General features: G+C 39.4%; 3 protein-coding genes across 3 annotated transcripts; 2 read left to right on the forward strand and 1 right to left on the reverse strand.

Moving 5' to 3' along the window:
- The first annotated feature begins 4,188 nt into the window (after positions 1-4,188).
- On the forward strand, positions 4,189-6,676 carry LOC110921554 (probably inactive receptor-like protein kinase At2g46850). The gene is made up of 3 exons (XM_022165897.2): positions 4,189-5,101; positions 5,184-5,267; positions 5,607-6,676. The coding sequence occupies exons 1-3, from the start codon at positions 4,309-4,311 to the stop codon at positions 6,656-6,658; spliced, it is 1,929 nt and encodes a 642-aa protein (XP_022021589.1). The 5' UTR covers positions 4,189-4,308; the 3' UTR covers positions 6,659-6,676.
- Positions 6,677-6,721: 45 nt separating this feature from the next.
- Positions 6,722-10,185, reverse strand: LOC110921555 (3-methyl-2-oxobutanoate hydroxymethyltransferase 1, mitochondrial). Its single transcript, XM_035987169.1, has 5 exons — positions 9,601-10,185; positions 8,058-8,264; positions 7,533-7,733; positions 7,005-7,243; positions 6,722-6,967 (listed from the first exon to the last, which is right to left on the reverse strand). Coding segments are annotated over exons 1-5 (1,074 nt in total). The 5' UTR covers positions 10,027-10,185; the 3' UTR covers positions 6,722-6,966.
- Positions 10,186-12,374: 2,189 nt separating this feature from the next.
- Positions 12,375-14,565, forward strand: LOC118488907. The gene is made up of 4 exons (XM_035986332.1): positions 12,375-12,823; positions 12,872-13,059; positions 13,134-14,293; positions 14,341-14,565. The coding sequence occupies exons 1-4, from the start codon at positions 12,375-12,377 to the stop codon at positions 14,563-14,565; spliced, it is 2,022 nt and encodes a 673-aa protein (XP_035842225.1).
- Positions 14,566-15,325: the final 760 nt, after the last annotated feature.

Below are 15,325 nucleotides of genomic sequence, written 5' to 3' on the forward strand. Positions count from 1 at the left end.
ATAGTAGCACGACTTACATGTGTGTATCGTGGTTGGAGAGTTCGTTGAACCATCTTTGTATAGCGTTGGTTGTCGAAGTGGTTGAACGGCAAACTTTCTTGGATTACAAACTTCGCCATTTCATCCCTAACCATATTGAAATTGTAGTTGAAAATATTAGCGCCATCACTTGCCATGGAAGCTTGACCACCAACTTGTTGTTGTTTCAACGCCTTGCAAAACGGTTTTTCGACGTGTTGCTTCAACGTGGAGTTTGCGGTTTCGGCGTAAAAACCTAGACAATGATGACAACGCGCTTTTCTTTTACCGTTGGCCAACTCGCACAAATCAAAATGTGACCAAATCTCGGGGTTGCGTTTTGTTGGAACAATACGAATCACCGTGTCGGTTGTAGACTCGCCAACATGGACCAAATCATGGGCACTAGACGTTGCCATAGCGTTTTGAGAGTTATCGAACAAGAATGAGGGACTTTTTTAGAGTTTTTGAAGGTTATCAAGTGTTGTGAATGAACCTAAACACTCACCACCCTTTTATACTAAGTTTGAGATGAGTTTTGGTCAAAAAAAAACAAAAAAAAAAACGGCTCTATCAGGCTTCTAACGGTCATATGACCGTTTTTTATAGCTGGGCAAAAAAAAAAACCCGGTTTAACCGGTTATTTTAACCGGTTTTTTTTTATATCGTTATCGGTTAACCGGTTCTTTTAAATAATCGATTTAATAACCGGTTTTTTTTAAAACCGGTTTTAAAACCGAACCGGGCCAGAAAATCTGTAACTGATTAATAACCGATCAAACCGGTTGTAACCGAACCGGTTATAAAAAAAACCGGTTTTTAGAAAAACCAGTTCCGGTTTTTTTTCCGGTTTCGATTGCGTAATCAGTTTTTTTGTACACCTCTAGATGAGGGTGTGGTGACATGGCGCTGACGTGAAGGAGGTGGTGGTGGTCGTTTGGTCCGTGACCACGCCGCATAGTCTTATTACAAACCACAGAAGATTTATTATTATATTTATGATAAGTGATATTCATGTATTAGTTATTAAAAAATATTAAAATAAAATATAAGTAAAAATTGTGAGGTTGAAAAAGAGAGTATCATGTAGCATTAATTAAAATCATTTATTAGAAGTAAGATATTTGTATGAGCTAACTGACAAGCCAAACCATGTCCGGCCAATGCTAGCTCGAGCTAGGCTTGTTTACACATCGATCGAGCTCAGCTTAGCTCGTTTACAACCAAACCAATTTCGAGCTAGCTAATTTTGAGCCACGTGATGTTTGAACAACCCTAATCACACCCATTTATGGATTCATTGTCCTCCATAATGTTTGCCCCAACGTCTCAATTAAGCATGTGAAGTTAGCCTAAGGTTTGATACACTATCTTGAACAACATAGAAATGACACGGATATCATCTATAACATCTTTCCTTTCATACAAACCAATGTTATTCGTTTTGTCTAAAGGAAGCTCAGACATTTATTTTACATTTATTTTTTGTTGCTTGATTGATGATAACTTCTTAGCATGTAATCCATATTGGGATTTTTTTTTTCATACAGTCACGTTTAACTATGAAGTTCTTCTCTCATACACAGCCAATGCACCAAAAACTTATAAAACTGTATTTAAGGATGAACATTTATTATGAACCCAACATCTACGTTGGATTTTCTTGTAGTGTTACACATGATCTTGACAAAAGTTTTGGGTTGGGTTGATATCGAAGCCATCAAACGCGACACCTCCTTTCAAGTCATCACACCACCAGCGGGCACATGAATTGTAAGAAGAATGTTGGAAGGATGTATAGAGAACAACAAAAAAATAATAATGGATGGAACCGGTGGGGCGGATATAGCTTGTAAATAGGGGTAGCCTCCGTAGACGTTCCGGCGTTGGTGTAAATTAAAAAAAAATGATGTTTTTTCGATTCCGTTATCCTTTTTTTTTTTTGAAACGTTGCCCCTATAAAAAATTTTTTTAATCCGCCACCGCTTGCGGAGGAGTGTAAGTAGTGTGTAACTGCCTTTATCACACAAACGACACGTAACTCAATGGGCCACAAATGGGCTACTAGCTCATGATTGGGATTAAGATGTTAATAATTATTTTGGCCCAAACAAAATTTGTTAGCGTATAGATGGATCATAAAGTTAAATACTCTGTCTTTATTAATCTTTATTATGATGATAACAATAAGAAAATGTGATGTATATGTTACTTATCAATGATCATGTTTCTAAATTTTTTCACGTGATGTCATACGCAAAAAGTCAATAAAAACGTCTTGAATCAAAAAAAATGTTGAACAGGGGCATCACAGTCGGTGCCATGGTCAGACAATGGATCAACTATATCAATTAGTATCAACTAGAAGATTCAAGAACAAAGAAACCAAGGTCAATATACAATACAAGTGTCATGTTAGGACTAAGCCTCTTGTTAATTTGAAACCGAGTCAAATCGGGTTTTACCACAGGGGGCTTTCGGGCGGACAGGTTTTCCCCTGAAGCGGTGGCTCGGGTATGCATCCAACTCTGAATGTTATGGAGGAGGGGATGCCTTATGCTTATCCGGTGATTTAATTGATCGCTCAGAAAAATATTATTTTGAGTTACATGCCATTGTAGTCCCTGTGGTTTGGTCCATTTTGCCAATTTAGCCCAAAGATTTCATTTTTCGTCTGTGGGTCCAAAAATGTTTCACCGTTGCCATTTTAGTCCACTGGGTTAACTTCATCCATTATTTCTGTTAACGAGAAGGGCAATTCGGTCATTTTAAATGGCCAAATTGCCCTTCTAGTTAACAGAATCACATATAAAATGACCGAATTACCCTTCTTGTTAACTGAAAAAATAGATGAAGTTAACCCAGTAGACTAAAATGGCAACGGTGAAACCTTTTTGGACTAAACTGCCAAAATGACCCAAACCACAAGGACTGAAATGGCATTTTAACTCTATTATATATAAAACTCAAAATGTATGTACACTTGGTCATTAAACACTATAAAAGAAGCAACTTAAATATGCATATATGTGTTGTAATGCTAGCTTTGGGAGTTTTTCAAAAAAAAAATGAAAATTTTCTTTTTTAACCCTAAAGTTTTAGTGTTTGACAATTTAAGTTTAAACTTCTATCTTTGTTTCATTTTTGACTCTAAAGTTTTAATCTTTGACAATTTACCCTAAAGTTTTATTCTTTGACAATTTAAGTTTAAAATTTTTAATCTTTGTTTCCTTTTTAACCCTAAAGTTTTAATCTTTGACAATTTAAGTTTAAAATTTTAATCTTTGGTAATTTAACCCCTTTGATTAATTTGATTTTTTCTTCTAATTCAAAAGTTTCCATCTTTTGCCATTTAACCACTTTGATTTTTTTTACTTATGTGTTGTAATCTTGACTTTGGGGGTTTTTTAAAGAAAAAATGGTTATGCATATGGTTGTTGTAACCTTGGCTTTGGGGTTTTTTCAAAAAAAAATATTGATTTTTTTACTTTTCACCCAAAAGTATTTCATAAATTACTTTTAACCCAAAACTATTTCTTTTTTTACTTTTAACACAAAATTTTTTATCTTGTGCAATTTATCCTCACAACTTTTTTTACTTTCAACTTTGGTCCTTTATAGTTTTCATTTTTCGCAAATTTTTCGCTTTATGCTTCGTTCTAAATTTTGTGACTTAACACATCGTAACGTGCGTCTTTGGTTTAGCGTTTTTACGTTTTGTTGTAAATTTTGCGAGTTAACACGACGCAACTTGCGTGCGTGGGTGAACGTTTTTACATCGTCTATTTTTTTCCCGTTTGACAGGTTCAACATAACGTGCGCGTCCTAAACCGATTTAGTTATAACTAAAGAATTCCCGCCGCATTGCGGCGGGTCTAATTCTAGTTTTGCATATGTTACAAATCTAGGATGTTAACAAAAAGTACTATAAAAAAACACGTCTTTTAATCATGATATGTTAAACAAGTAATAAAATTCCGAAATTCCGAAAGAAACCCGAATCTCGAAGATTAAAAAGCTTCAAATCCAATAATAATATACGTATAGTTATGAATAAATGTGTCCTCAAGCTCACATGGCGATGTATACCCCTCACCAATGCAAACTGGTACCCCGTTTTACAGACCATATTTCTCCATTTCCCTTGCTCCCAAGAACCCTCGATCTCCCCTTCCAATACATATACATATATAATACTTGTATATACAAATATACATTTATATATGCACCTATATGTGTTAACATTGAAATGTTGCATATACTGGAATCTTGACATTCTTCTTTAACAATATGATCATGATCATCTTCTTTTTATTTTTGGTGGTGCCAAGGGCTGCTAGCGGCGACACCCGCAGTTGCGCGCCAGAAAAATGTGGAAGCTTTGACTCCATACCCTACCCGTTTCGTATTGACAATGGTTCGGATTGCGGAGGGTTACTTTCGGATGCTTTTCGTCTCTCGTGTGTTAATTCAACTTCACTGTTTGTCAATATTGGATCATATAGATATGAGATTATTCATTTCTTTCCGGCTAGTGGCGGGTTGTTAGTGGCGTTCGCCAATAATACCACGCGTTATTCCTCTTCGTGTCGAGGGTACCATGATATTAGGTCGTTTAGGTTTCAGGCGAATGATTATTTAGGTATATCCAAGGATAATTTGGTTGGTTTGTACGGGTGTGGGGATTCGTCGTTGTGTCGGAGTGATTGTGGTGGATGTCCAGATGCCAACACATCCACCACGACCACCACCTTCACGGATAGCGGGTGTTGTTACTCGCTTTCTGAAGATCGTGGTGGTGTTTGGCAGGTAGGTGATAGTTTCTCGGTGTTTGAAGAGTTTGGATGCAAGGGTTTCTCTTCTTGGGTTGACTCAGGCTCAGGCTCGGGCTCGGGTTCTAGGAGTGGTGACATAAGGTATGGTGTTAAGTTAGAATGGGCGGTTCCTAGTGATGTGATCAAAGACGAGTGTGATTCAAATGCTCGAATTGTTAATGCAAGTTCCGTGACTTTCGGTATGAGGTGCGAATGTGTTGATGGATTCGTTGGCGATGGGTTCGCTAAGGGGACCGGCTGCTTGAAATGTAAGTCATTTTCTGTTATATTACGAATTTTGGTCTCTAAAAGTGTTTTATTACATAGCTTAATTGATGTAACTTTTCACAGACTGTGTTAGGGACGGATCCGAAGTGTATGGAAACGCGTGTTATGTTAAGCGGCATGGTCGGGGTAAACACATGCTTATTGCTGGTACGTACCTCGTACCTGAATATATAGTTATGTATATGTGCATATGTAACATTCATAAACATGTCAGTAATAGAATTAACCACACGATCAATATAAAAACAAAGTAATGCAAACTAATGATCTTGAAAAAAATATTAAAAAAAAACAGCGTACCACCGAGCCGAACCTTTTTTTAAAGGTTTGACCGGGCTGACTGACCCAGCCGGCTTGGCTTGCTTTTTTCTAAAACTATAGTTACCGGTTCAGCTGTAAATTTCATTAAAACCGACCAAACTGTACCGTAAACATTGCTAGCGTAGAGTACCGATGAATTCAGTATGGCTTCTTTTTAACATACAGGAATTCTCGCTTTAGCCCTCTCAATCGCAACATTGATCGCGTTCTTCTGCTTGTTGAAACGCCATTCCAAAAATCTCGATCAAAACAGCGTTCCATTACAGAAAGAGTGTAGAACGCGTTTATTTACTCATACGGAACTAGAGCAAGCCACAAATGGATTCTCAAACGATCAAAAACTCGTCGACATTGGGGACGGGGGCACCATCTACACCGGCACCCTTACAGACGGACTCAAGGTAGCCATCCACAAAGTACATTGCAAAACCGAAATCAACCTCATTCAAGTCTTATCACGTGCCAAGATTCTATCAGAAGTTTCACACGCAAACATGGCCCGCATCCTCGGTTGCTCAGTCGACTCGGGTTACACCCCACTTGTGGTTTATGAGCACCCGGGAAACGGTACACTCGAACAACATTTATGTCAAACAGGGATCGACGGCAAAATGGGTCTCGATTGGCATAACCGATTAAAAATCACGGCTCAATTATCAAGTGTACTCGCATACCTACAAACCGATATCTTCCCACCAGTGTTCCACCATGGTTTACAATCCGGGTGTGTTTTGTTAGACCACGACATGTCTGTCAAACTAGTCGGGTTCAGGTTAACGGACCACGGTTCAGACACGTGTGGTTCGAACTCCAATGTGCCGTTTTCGTTTAATGACGTGTGTGCTCTCGGTGTGGTGCTTTTGGAGATTTTAGCGGGCAAGAAGTCAGCGGAGCTAGCTACGGTGGCTTTACGGAAGATAAGAAACGGGAAGGTGGAGGAGGTGGTGGATCCGATGTTGTACTACCATGAACAACCGCCATATAGAAAAGAGCAAATGGGGATTGTGGCGGATGTTGCTACTCGGTGCTTGTTGTTTGGCGGTGACGATGGGCGATTGGGGATGAATGATGTGGCGAGAGAATTGGTACCATTAACGAAAGAGACAGGTGATCATGTTGGTAGTAGAAGGGGGCCCGCAGGGCTCGAAGAAACGTTTTCTAATTCAAGTCTTTTGCAAATGATATCATTGTCTCCGGACTCGATTTATGCACCATAAATGTAATAACATCCAACTCTTTATATTACTATGTTTAGATGTTATTCTTCGAGAAAATGTGAATGTAATAATTGTATAGCATGTTGAAGTTAAAATCGACCCGATATGAGTTATGCGTTGTCTCTAACGAGTCGAGTTTGAGTCAAACATAGTCAAAAAGGTCGAGAAATGTTCGTGGGCCACCCCCAAACATTTTAACCCAATCGGCACGTTACAAAAGACAATGCAAGAAAGCTAACATGATACTATTTTATAAATCTAACTTATTGAATAATATAAATACTGTGCTATCCTGATTCCAATATTGTTGGATCTACCTAGAACTCCACAAAATTGTCATGCGGTTTATATCTTCTTACCGGTCTCAAATTTGTCAGCCGCCTCTGCCGCAGCGGCTGCCGCCTTATCCAACCCCATCTTTTGTAATTCTTTTGAAAACCCCTCAACCTCCGCTGGATTGATTTTGTAAGGGCTGTACGCCACCCCTGGAAATGAGCGGTTTTCGACTTCTTGCTTATACTCTGATAAAGCTTTGTTTATCCCTTCACCTATTTGAGCAAACTGCTTACAGAACTTTGGGGTAACCTATAAAAATAATTTCTGTTTAATATGGTAAACATATATTAGATAATATATTGTTTTATATGTATATAATTATAATAGAGATAACAAAATAATAAAAATTATGATATCTATAAAAAGATATAATTATACTTGGATATAAAAATAACTATATGTATAAAAAATAATTAAATAGTTGATAAATATTAAAAAGGTAAACGAGCCAAGCTTGAGCTTCGGATAATCGGCTACAAAGATCGAAACAACCGAAGCTCAAGCTAATCAAGAATATAGTTTTATGTTTGAATGGAACCTTTGCATGATGTGGATGTTGCATCATTCCCAAGAGATCATGGTAAACAAGGACCTGTCCACTGCAAAACGGGCCCGCCCCAATACCGATGGTGGGTATTTGAAGAACAGAAGTGGCAGCTGCAGCCACCGGTGCAGGAACACATTCAAGAACAACAGAAAAGCACCCGGCTTCTTGTAACGCTAGTGCTGTCTCCACAACCTACAAATCAAACAACAATCTAATGTGGTTTAATCATGACTAATATGTTTACATGTATCATAAAGAGATACAGTTTGACTTTTGAAGTCAAACATGGATGTTTCCAGCTTCAAAATTGATATGGATTCTTTTAACATCGAGAAAAATGTTTGACAATATCGCTAAACTATTTAACAGATTCTGCAAATGCAAAAGTTTTGATGAGGTGTTATTTGTTAGAAAAGTTCAAAACCCATATAAATTGTTGAATCAAAGAAGCCATAAGTTTGACCGTAAAAGTCAAACTGTAGCTCGTTTCTTTAGATTAGATGAGAGTTCGGGGACCTTGACAGCACTGAGAACATTCCTCCCTTGAGGTCTAAATCCACCAAGAACACTAATGGCTTGAGGGGTCAACCCTACATGCCCCATAACTGCAATTCCAGATTCAACGATGTGTTTTGCAGCCGAAATCCTTGACGGTGCACCCCCTTCCAATTTGATTGCATCCATTCCACCTTCTTTCAGTACCCTGACTGCTGTATCAACCGCCTGTTCACAAGAAAACCTGAAATATTATACATTCTTCTTATATGATACAAGAAAAAACACACTAAACTTTCAAGAATAAGCGATTTTGGGTCGGTTGTCAAAAACAACTGCATTAAAGATACCATGATTTTGACTTTTCATGTTCAGATTTTGAACCTTTAAGGCCTGACCTTGACGCATGCTTATTAAAGATTAAAGCTTTGTTTTAAACTCACTAGTATTTGGTTCTTTTCTATTATAGATGTTTTTTTCTTACACCATAAGATCCATTCTAGTATACTATAAGAGAAAATCACAAGATAAGCATTTCCCGACTGTGTTATACCATGTCATAACAATTTCACACATATAGACATGAGATACGCGAATCTTTGGTCTTGCATCCACTTTTAGGGGTTGTTTGGCATGCTAGCTCTGAATCAGTCGGGGTTGTTTGGCAAATTCTGAATGGGTAAGTGCTGAATCAGTAAGAGGTCTGAACCATTAAGTGCTAAACCAGTAAGAGGTCTGAACATTAAGAGCCAGTATAATATTTAATTGTTTAGAGGCAAATGTCTGACTAATTCAAATAAAAGGTCTTAACCATTCAGACTCAGTATAATGCTTAACCATTCAGAGGCAAATGTTTGAATCATTCAGACATCTGCTCACGAAACAAACAGTCAGAACCATTAAGTGCTGAACCAATAAGAGGTCTAAACCATTAAGATCCTCATTAAGAGCTAAACAAACAACCCCAGTGTGTTTGTTTCACCAAAAGAACACCTCTAAATCAGATTGCAAGCCTCTTACCCATTAAGTTTCAAAATGATGTTGAATGAAAATTTTACCCCTTTGTCCCTTCACTTGTGTTCATAAATCATAACCCTCACCTGACTACTCACGCACCACCCCCTTGACCCACCAGCACTTCCTCCACCACCACATCATCGTACTCTTGCTGGCTCAACACTGTACGGGCTCTACACTTACTGGCTCAGAGTCTCTTACCTAGTCAGACCTCTTAATGGCTCAACACTTACTGGCGCATTTGTTGCCAAATAGACCCTTACTCGCTTAAACCCTAAATTATCTTCATTCTATACACGAATATATACACACATAACATTACATACGCAAGTCTATAAACACATAAAACACACCCAAGCAAACGATTATTTTCGTGATTTTCTCATATCACAATCCCTTTTAAACCCCAAAACTCAAACATACAAAGATCACAAACACAAAGATGACCCCTAGTAATATCTATATTCCACTGAATATGCAAGTTTGACTTTTTTGGTCAACTGTCAACAAACAACATATAACAAATCAAACATAAGAAAAAGGCCACCTGTTGAGAACTAGATTCATAAGTACCAAAAGCAAGATCCCCAACAAGCAACGGGCGTTTAGCCCCTCTAGCAACCGCTCGACAATGAACCAGCATCTCCTCCAACGTGATGGGCAAGGTGGTGTCGTGACCGTGAACCACCATGGACGCCGAATCTCCGACCAGTGCGATATCAATTCCGGCTGAATCCAAATGGACCGCCGACGGGTAATCGTAAGCCGTGACCATCGTTATCGCCTCCCCTTTTCTATGCTTTGTGCGTAAAGTAGTCAACGTCACTCTTTGGTCAGGGTTTTGAGGCTTTGGGCCACCGTACACGGTGTTTTCCGGTACGTTGCTCATACACCGAACACTGCCGGAGATTTTGAAAGTGTGTTTTGTGACGGTGGTGTATGATTTTGAAAGTCTGTTTAAGATTGCGGCCATTTTGTGATGTGGGTTTGTTGAATTGGGAATTGGAATTCAAAATCGATGAATTACACACATATATAGAAGATGATAACCAGTGGGTTGTTGAATGGTGGCGAGTGGAGGTGTTGGGCGGCGCCATGTTGAGTGTGTGGGATTTTGGTAAAATAAAATAGGATTAAAATGGTAAAATTAAACCCTTGTTGAACGGAAAATGTGTGTTTTAGAATTTTAGACAATAAATTAGTCAAACATTTGAAGTTGATGTAGATTCTAACAGTTGATTATTATAGATTCTGATTCATAGTTGGTGTGATGTAGATGTTGTAGACGTTCCAACCCTGAAATAACAACATTAGTTTTATGTTTAGAACAAAAATTTATTAGGGTGGTGGGGGGCAAGTAGATTGAGTAAGTGGTTGTTTGGTAATTTTTGAATAAGTAAGTGGTAAATCAACAAGAGGTCTTAACCATTTAATGTTGAACCAACCACTAAGAACCGCTTAACTGTTCAAAGGCAAATATCTTAGCAATTCAAATACGAGGTCTTAACCATTCAGACTTAATCAGGTAGGGATTGAGTACATGTTGTTATCATACAATTTTCTACTCTTTGTTTTTTGCTACTCTACAACTTTTCTACTCTCTATACCAAAATCGAAAATTCATATGCAAGGTTCTGCTTCCCAAAAACCCACAACGAAGCCAAGAAAATTTAGGCCAAAAGTCCGATCAACCCAATTGCCTCACAAAAGAGTTGAACTGTCGCCATTCAACATGCTACTCCCAACCTCCATCGGCTCGACAGCTCTAAACATGCCAATGCAAACGACATGTGGCCATTGCACTTTTCGAGAATCAACAATGAACTGATACGCGTATCGTGACTATAACACCCAATACGAAAACCTACCTTATTGTGACTCAACACGTATCGCTTTCGATTCGGAAGATGAAGGTGATGAAGAAAAGTTTCAATTAAGTGATGAATTTGAGCAAAAACAAGATGACGTACTAATAGAGGAAGAACAAGATGATGAGGAGGTTGTCGCCAAGTCTAAACGAAAATACACAAACTGAGCAGGTCTTTTATTCCGTAAATCCGGAAAAAAAGGGAAATCAGCAAAAGGTTATTCGTTTTGGAGAAAAGTTCTTGAGCATTTTAAAGGTTTAGTTGGTAAGACTGATCGCTTCGTTGACCAAATGGCTTCAATGGATGGTTACCAACATACGGTATTATTTTTAGAAAATTTGACATTACATTATTTTTTACATTGCGGCATTATCTTTTTGAAAACGTTTTAAAATTAACGTTGGACGAATGGAAGTTCAGATTTGGATATTGTCAAGGAGGCTCTATCTATATCCATGAAAGAGTACTGTTGATGCAACAAATACGGGACCAAGGATGGTAGCTGGACTGGTCAGGCAAAAGGGCTGAAAGGTTTGATTTTGCCTAACGCAGGTCGCGGGGTCCCTCCACGTTTGCAAAACGTGGAAGGAGGTTCACTAGTATATTTGAGTTATTTGCTTTGAAGTTCTTTCTCCAAGATTGACTCGGATCCAGAAAAGAAAGCAAATAGAATGAATGAGATGAATCTAATGAAGAGTTATTTGGAAGTGACAAGAACTCTTCAAATGACAAGAGATTAAGGAATCTCTCTGCTTTTCGGAATGTCATTGAAGTGTTATTGAGCTGTCTTCTTATAGTGGAAGACACTTCTCGAAATGGTATGGACTATACTAGTGAGACCTGTTTGCTTATGGAGGGTTTCCCCTTTTGGGGTTGAAGGCTTTGGACCCCTGGTTAATAGGGTGTGCCTGTGCAGACCTGCTCTGACTTTGTGAGTTGGTGAGCGTGAGTTGGTGGGACGAGTTGGTGGACATGACTAGTTACTGTTCCTCGATTCCCTCATTATACAGCTTTTCATCCGATGAACCTTTCAACCTTTTAAGCTCTTTGCATATTAATAGTTTTATTTGTCTTTGGGCTACCCCCGTCGTCAGCCCCCCAAGTCAGAGGTTTTTGGGGTATTATGCTCAAAGACTTCTGACTTTTATGCATGTCTTTTAAAGGCTTCAAGGGTTCGTTGTTTGGAGGCTTGAAGGGTTTGTTGTTTGGAGGCTTGAAGGGTTTGAGGCGGTTACTTTTTTGAATTTTGAAATTTAATCGATTTGACAGTTGATTGGACATGTGTCAGGCGGCGGATTGGCAGAGATTTTTATTTTTATCTTTAATACCCTTACTTTACTCTTATATTCATTTTTACAATTACAAAACTTCATCATTTTTCCTTCAATCATTCACAGTTTTTCCTCCCTCAGGTTAGTTTTCTTCTCCGTTTTCACTTTTACTTTTTTCGATCATGGGTGCCATTAAGGATTTAGCGAGGTCATTTTCTCGGTTGACACAAGAGGAGGTAGACCTGTTTTGCCTTGAATATGGTATCGATAAACAGTTTAATCCAACCGCCCCTGCTTGCGATGCTTCTATTGACAAACCGATTCCTGGTTTTATTGCTTTGTATTGTCGGCATTTTGAGTGGTCTAATCTTCGTTACCCTTTTTCGTTTTTTGTTCTAAATTTGCTTGAGTATTATCGAGTGTCTTTTGGGCAAGTACATCCGAAAGGAATGGCTAGGGTTTTGCACTTTGAAGTGCTGTGTCGTGCTTTAGGTTATGATCCTTCATTGTTGCTCTTTCGGAGGTTCTTCCGGTTAGCCAAAAATGGTGATTGGTTTACTTTTGAGAACACCAAGGTTGATACTTGTCTCGTTTCATCCATGGTTACAACCCTTGGATCATGGAAGAATACGTTTTTCTGGGTTTCTGAATCCATCATTCCTTTCAAAATGGTGTGGAGGCATCCGGATGCTGTTCTCAACGATCCGGAGCCTTCCGAGTCTGAATTGAATGATGCCTTTCTTTCAGCCATTCGGGGGTGCCCTTCTAGGGTTCGTCCTTTTCCCGAACATTTGCTAGTGCTTTTAGGGGTTAGTAATATTTGGGCAAAAGTTGATCGGGATCCGGTGTTGATGAGAAATGGCCTTGGTATGCATTTTCTCCCTTATGCCTTTTTATTTTACTTTGTTTGTGACTTATTTTCTTTATTTCTTTTTTGGCAGTTATGTCTGCTTTGGACTTCATCAAGAGTGACGACACGTCCGATGTGGTTTTTGAAGATGCTCCAACTGTTCCGGGTGAGAATGTTGTGGTGAGAACTTCTGAGCAAAGGTTTGGGGGTTCGGGTTATGTCAGTGTTGCAAATGTGAAGGGTTTTACCAAGTCTAATGTTCCCAAGCCTTCAACTCGCCGGTTATCTCGTCGTTTACTGAAAGCTGCTCCTCAATCCATTTCCACTGAGCCAGTGGATTTGAGTGATGATATCGAGGCTTCTGAGGATCAGGCTGAAGTGGAGGTTGAAAAGGAGAAGGAGTTAGTTGTCCATGGTAAGAAGGTTCGAGGGAAGAAGGGTGTTGCTACCCCTGTTCAAGGATCATCAAGCAGGGACGCTGGAGGGTTGGATCCTGAAGGTGTTTATGTGCCTGCTTGGCAAGTGAAGAATGATGATACTTTCAAGGATGCTGCCGTCTGTGAGGATGCTCTTAGTCATCTTGCTCCTCCCTCTGTTCGTGAAACCATTGCTGAGATGGACGATGACCTTATGTTATCTCGCATGGTTCTAACTACTTGCAACCTTGCTGCCATGCTTCCTCAAGGGATTACACGCTTTCGCCAAAGGATGCGGGAGTATGAGGATTTTTCTAAGAAGAAGGAAAAAATGAAATCCTCCCTAGCATCGATGAAGAAGGAAGTAGCCGGGTTTGCAGAGAAGGAGGCAGCTTGGAAGGAGGAGGTTGATGGTCTGAAGAGGATGCATGCCATTGAGATGGGTGACCTGAGGAAAAGCTTTGAAGCAAATTTGCTGAAATTGAAGGCTGATCGAGAGGCCTTATCTGTCCAGCAGCAGGCTTTTCGTGAAGAAAAGGAGGGGTTGAAGGCTTCCGTTGGTCAGGTGACTGCGGATAATCAGTGGTTGATCGAGCATGGGTTTCAGCAGGTTGTGACTTACCTTTTGCATTCTAAGGAATTTAACTCTGCCCTTGGTGATGTTTACACAAAGCTGCTGAACCTGGGAAAGCATCAAGGCCTTACTGCTGGTTATAAACTTCATGAATCTGGGCAACCTTTGGAGAAGTCACCCATGTTTCGCCCTGAGGCTTCTGATGTCTTCAAGGCTTCTGTTGAGCAGATGGAGAGGCTGACCTACCCCTTCATTCATGAGGTATCCTCTTGTTTTGGTAAGCCTTTGTCTGTTTATAGGGGTTGAAGCCTGAGGGGTTAAATGAGAAGGTTTGTGCTGAGGTTTTGGGTTCCTTGTCAAAGAAGAGGTCCTACTCTGGGGATAGTGATGATACCCTTTCGAGCCTGCCTGAAACCTCGAAGGATGCCGGTTTGGAAACCTCTGCTGTTGGTGGTGAAGAAGGTCCCAAGGTGAAGAAGATCAAGAAAGCTAAAAAGTCTAAGGGTGAAAGTTCCAAACCCTCTGATAACTGACATTTATTCGTAGCTTTCTTGGCAAACATTTTATGTTTTGTAATGTTTTAAACAATGTTTAGGTTTTGGGGACCCTTAAGGTTCCTATGGTTGGTTGGTTGGGCCTATATGGCCGTTGAACATTAGTTTTATTTGCAAGTCACTAGGGCTTGCTTTAACTGTCTTATGAAGGTCTTTTATGGCCTTTCTAACTTATGACATGATGGTTGTCGTTGATGTTTTTGTTGGTTCCATTTGCTTGGTTTTGTTTTGTGGGGTTTCAACCCTTCAAGCTTTTTGTACAGTTGCTGATGGGTTGAAGCCTTTAACCTTTCAAGGTCGATAGCTTCTGATTTGGTTTGTATGCTTGGTTGATAGGCTTGTTTGTTTTTATTCTCTTGCCTTGTCTTTGTTTACTTTGTCTTTATGTTTTTTACACTTTAAAGGGTTCAGTGCTGCAGTCACTTTGCCTTAGTGTTTATCATCAAGACGTAGTATCTATCCTTTTCTTTATTTTGTTGTAATTTGTTTGATTTCGTAAGTCTGTTTATTGAGTACATTTTTTAGACTTAAGGAACGATTGGTGTAGGCTGTTCAAACCTGTCTATGAGACACTATTGTTTTTCTTTGATAAGTCTCATGGAGTTGTATTGATTTAGGAACTCACCCCTTATATAGGTCCATTCAACCCTTGAACCTATTGAGCGATATGGCCTGGGAGCTCATCCCCTTACATGGCCCTTGCCATGGAGTTTTTTGCTAGGTTCTTAACCTGATATTA

Source organism: Helianthus annuus, chromosome 17 (assembly GCF_002127325.2).
Source record: "Helianthus annuus cultivar XRQ/B chromosome 17, HanXRQr2.0-SUNRISE, whole genome shotgun sequence".
NCBI lineage: Eukaryota > Viridiplantae > Streptophyta > Magnoliopsida > Asterales > Asteraceae > Helianthus > Helianthus annuus.

Excerpts from the sequence above, each read along its gene's own strand:
- LOC110921554 (XM_022165897.2), top strand. The coding sequence starts at position 4,309 with ATGATCATGATCATCTTCTTTTTATTTTTGGTGGTGCCAAGGGCTGCT. Across the intron at positions 5,102-5,183 it reads GGGGACCGGCTGCTTGAAAT|ACTGTGTTAGGGACGGATCC; the intron begins GTAAGTCATTTT and ends AACTTTTCACAG. Across the intron at positions 5,268-5,606 it reads TAAACACATGCTTATTGCTG|GAATTCTCGCTTTAGCCCTC; the intron begins GTACGTACCTCG and ends TTTAACATACAG.
- LOC118488907 (XM_035986332.1), top strand. The coding sequence starts at position 12,375 with ATGGGTGCCATTAAGGATTTAGCGAGGTCATTTTCTCGGTTGACACAA. Across the intron at positions 13,060-13,133 it reads GTTGATGAGAAATGGCCTTG|TTATGTCTGCTTTGGACTTC; the intron begins GTATGCATTTTC and ends CTTTTTTGGCAG. Across the intron at positions 14,294-14,340 it reads CCTACCCCTTCATTCATGAG|CCTGAGGGGTTAAATGAGAA; the intron begins GTATCCTCTTGT and ends TAGGGGTTGAAG.
- LOC110921555 (XM_035987169.1), bottom strand. The coding sequence starts at position 10,026 with ATGGCCGCAATCTTAAACAGACTTTCAAAATCATACACCACCGTCACA. Across the intron at positions 8,265-9,600 it reads ATGAATCTAGTTCTCAACAG|GCGGTTGATACAGCAGTCAG; the intron begins GTGGCCTTTTTC and ends TCTTGTGAACAG. Across the intron at positions 7,734-8,057 it reads ATGTTCTCAGTGCTGTCAAG|GTTGTGGAGACAGCACTAGC; the intron begins GTCCCCGAACTC and ends TTTGATTTGTAG.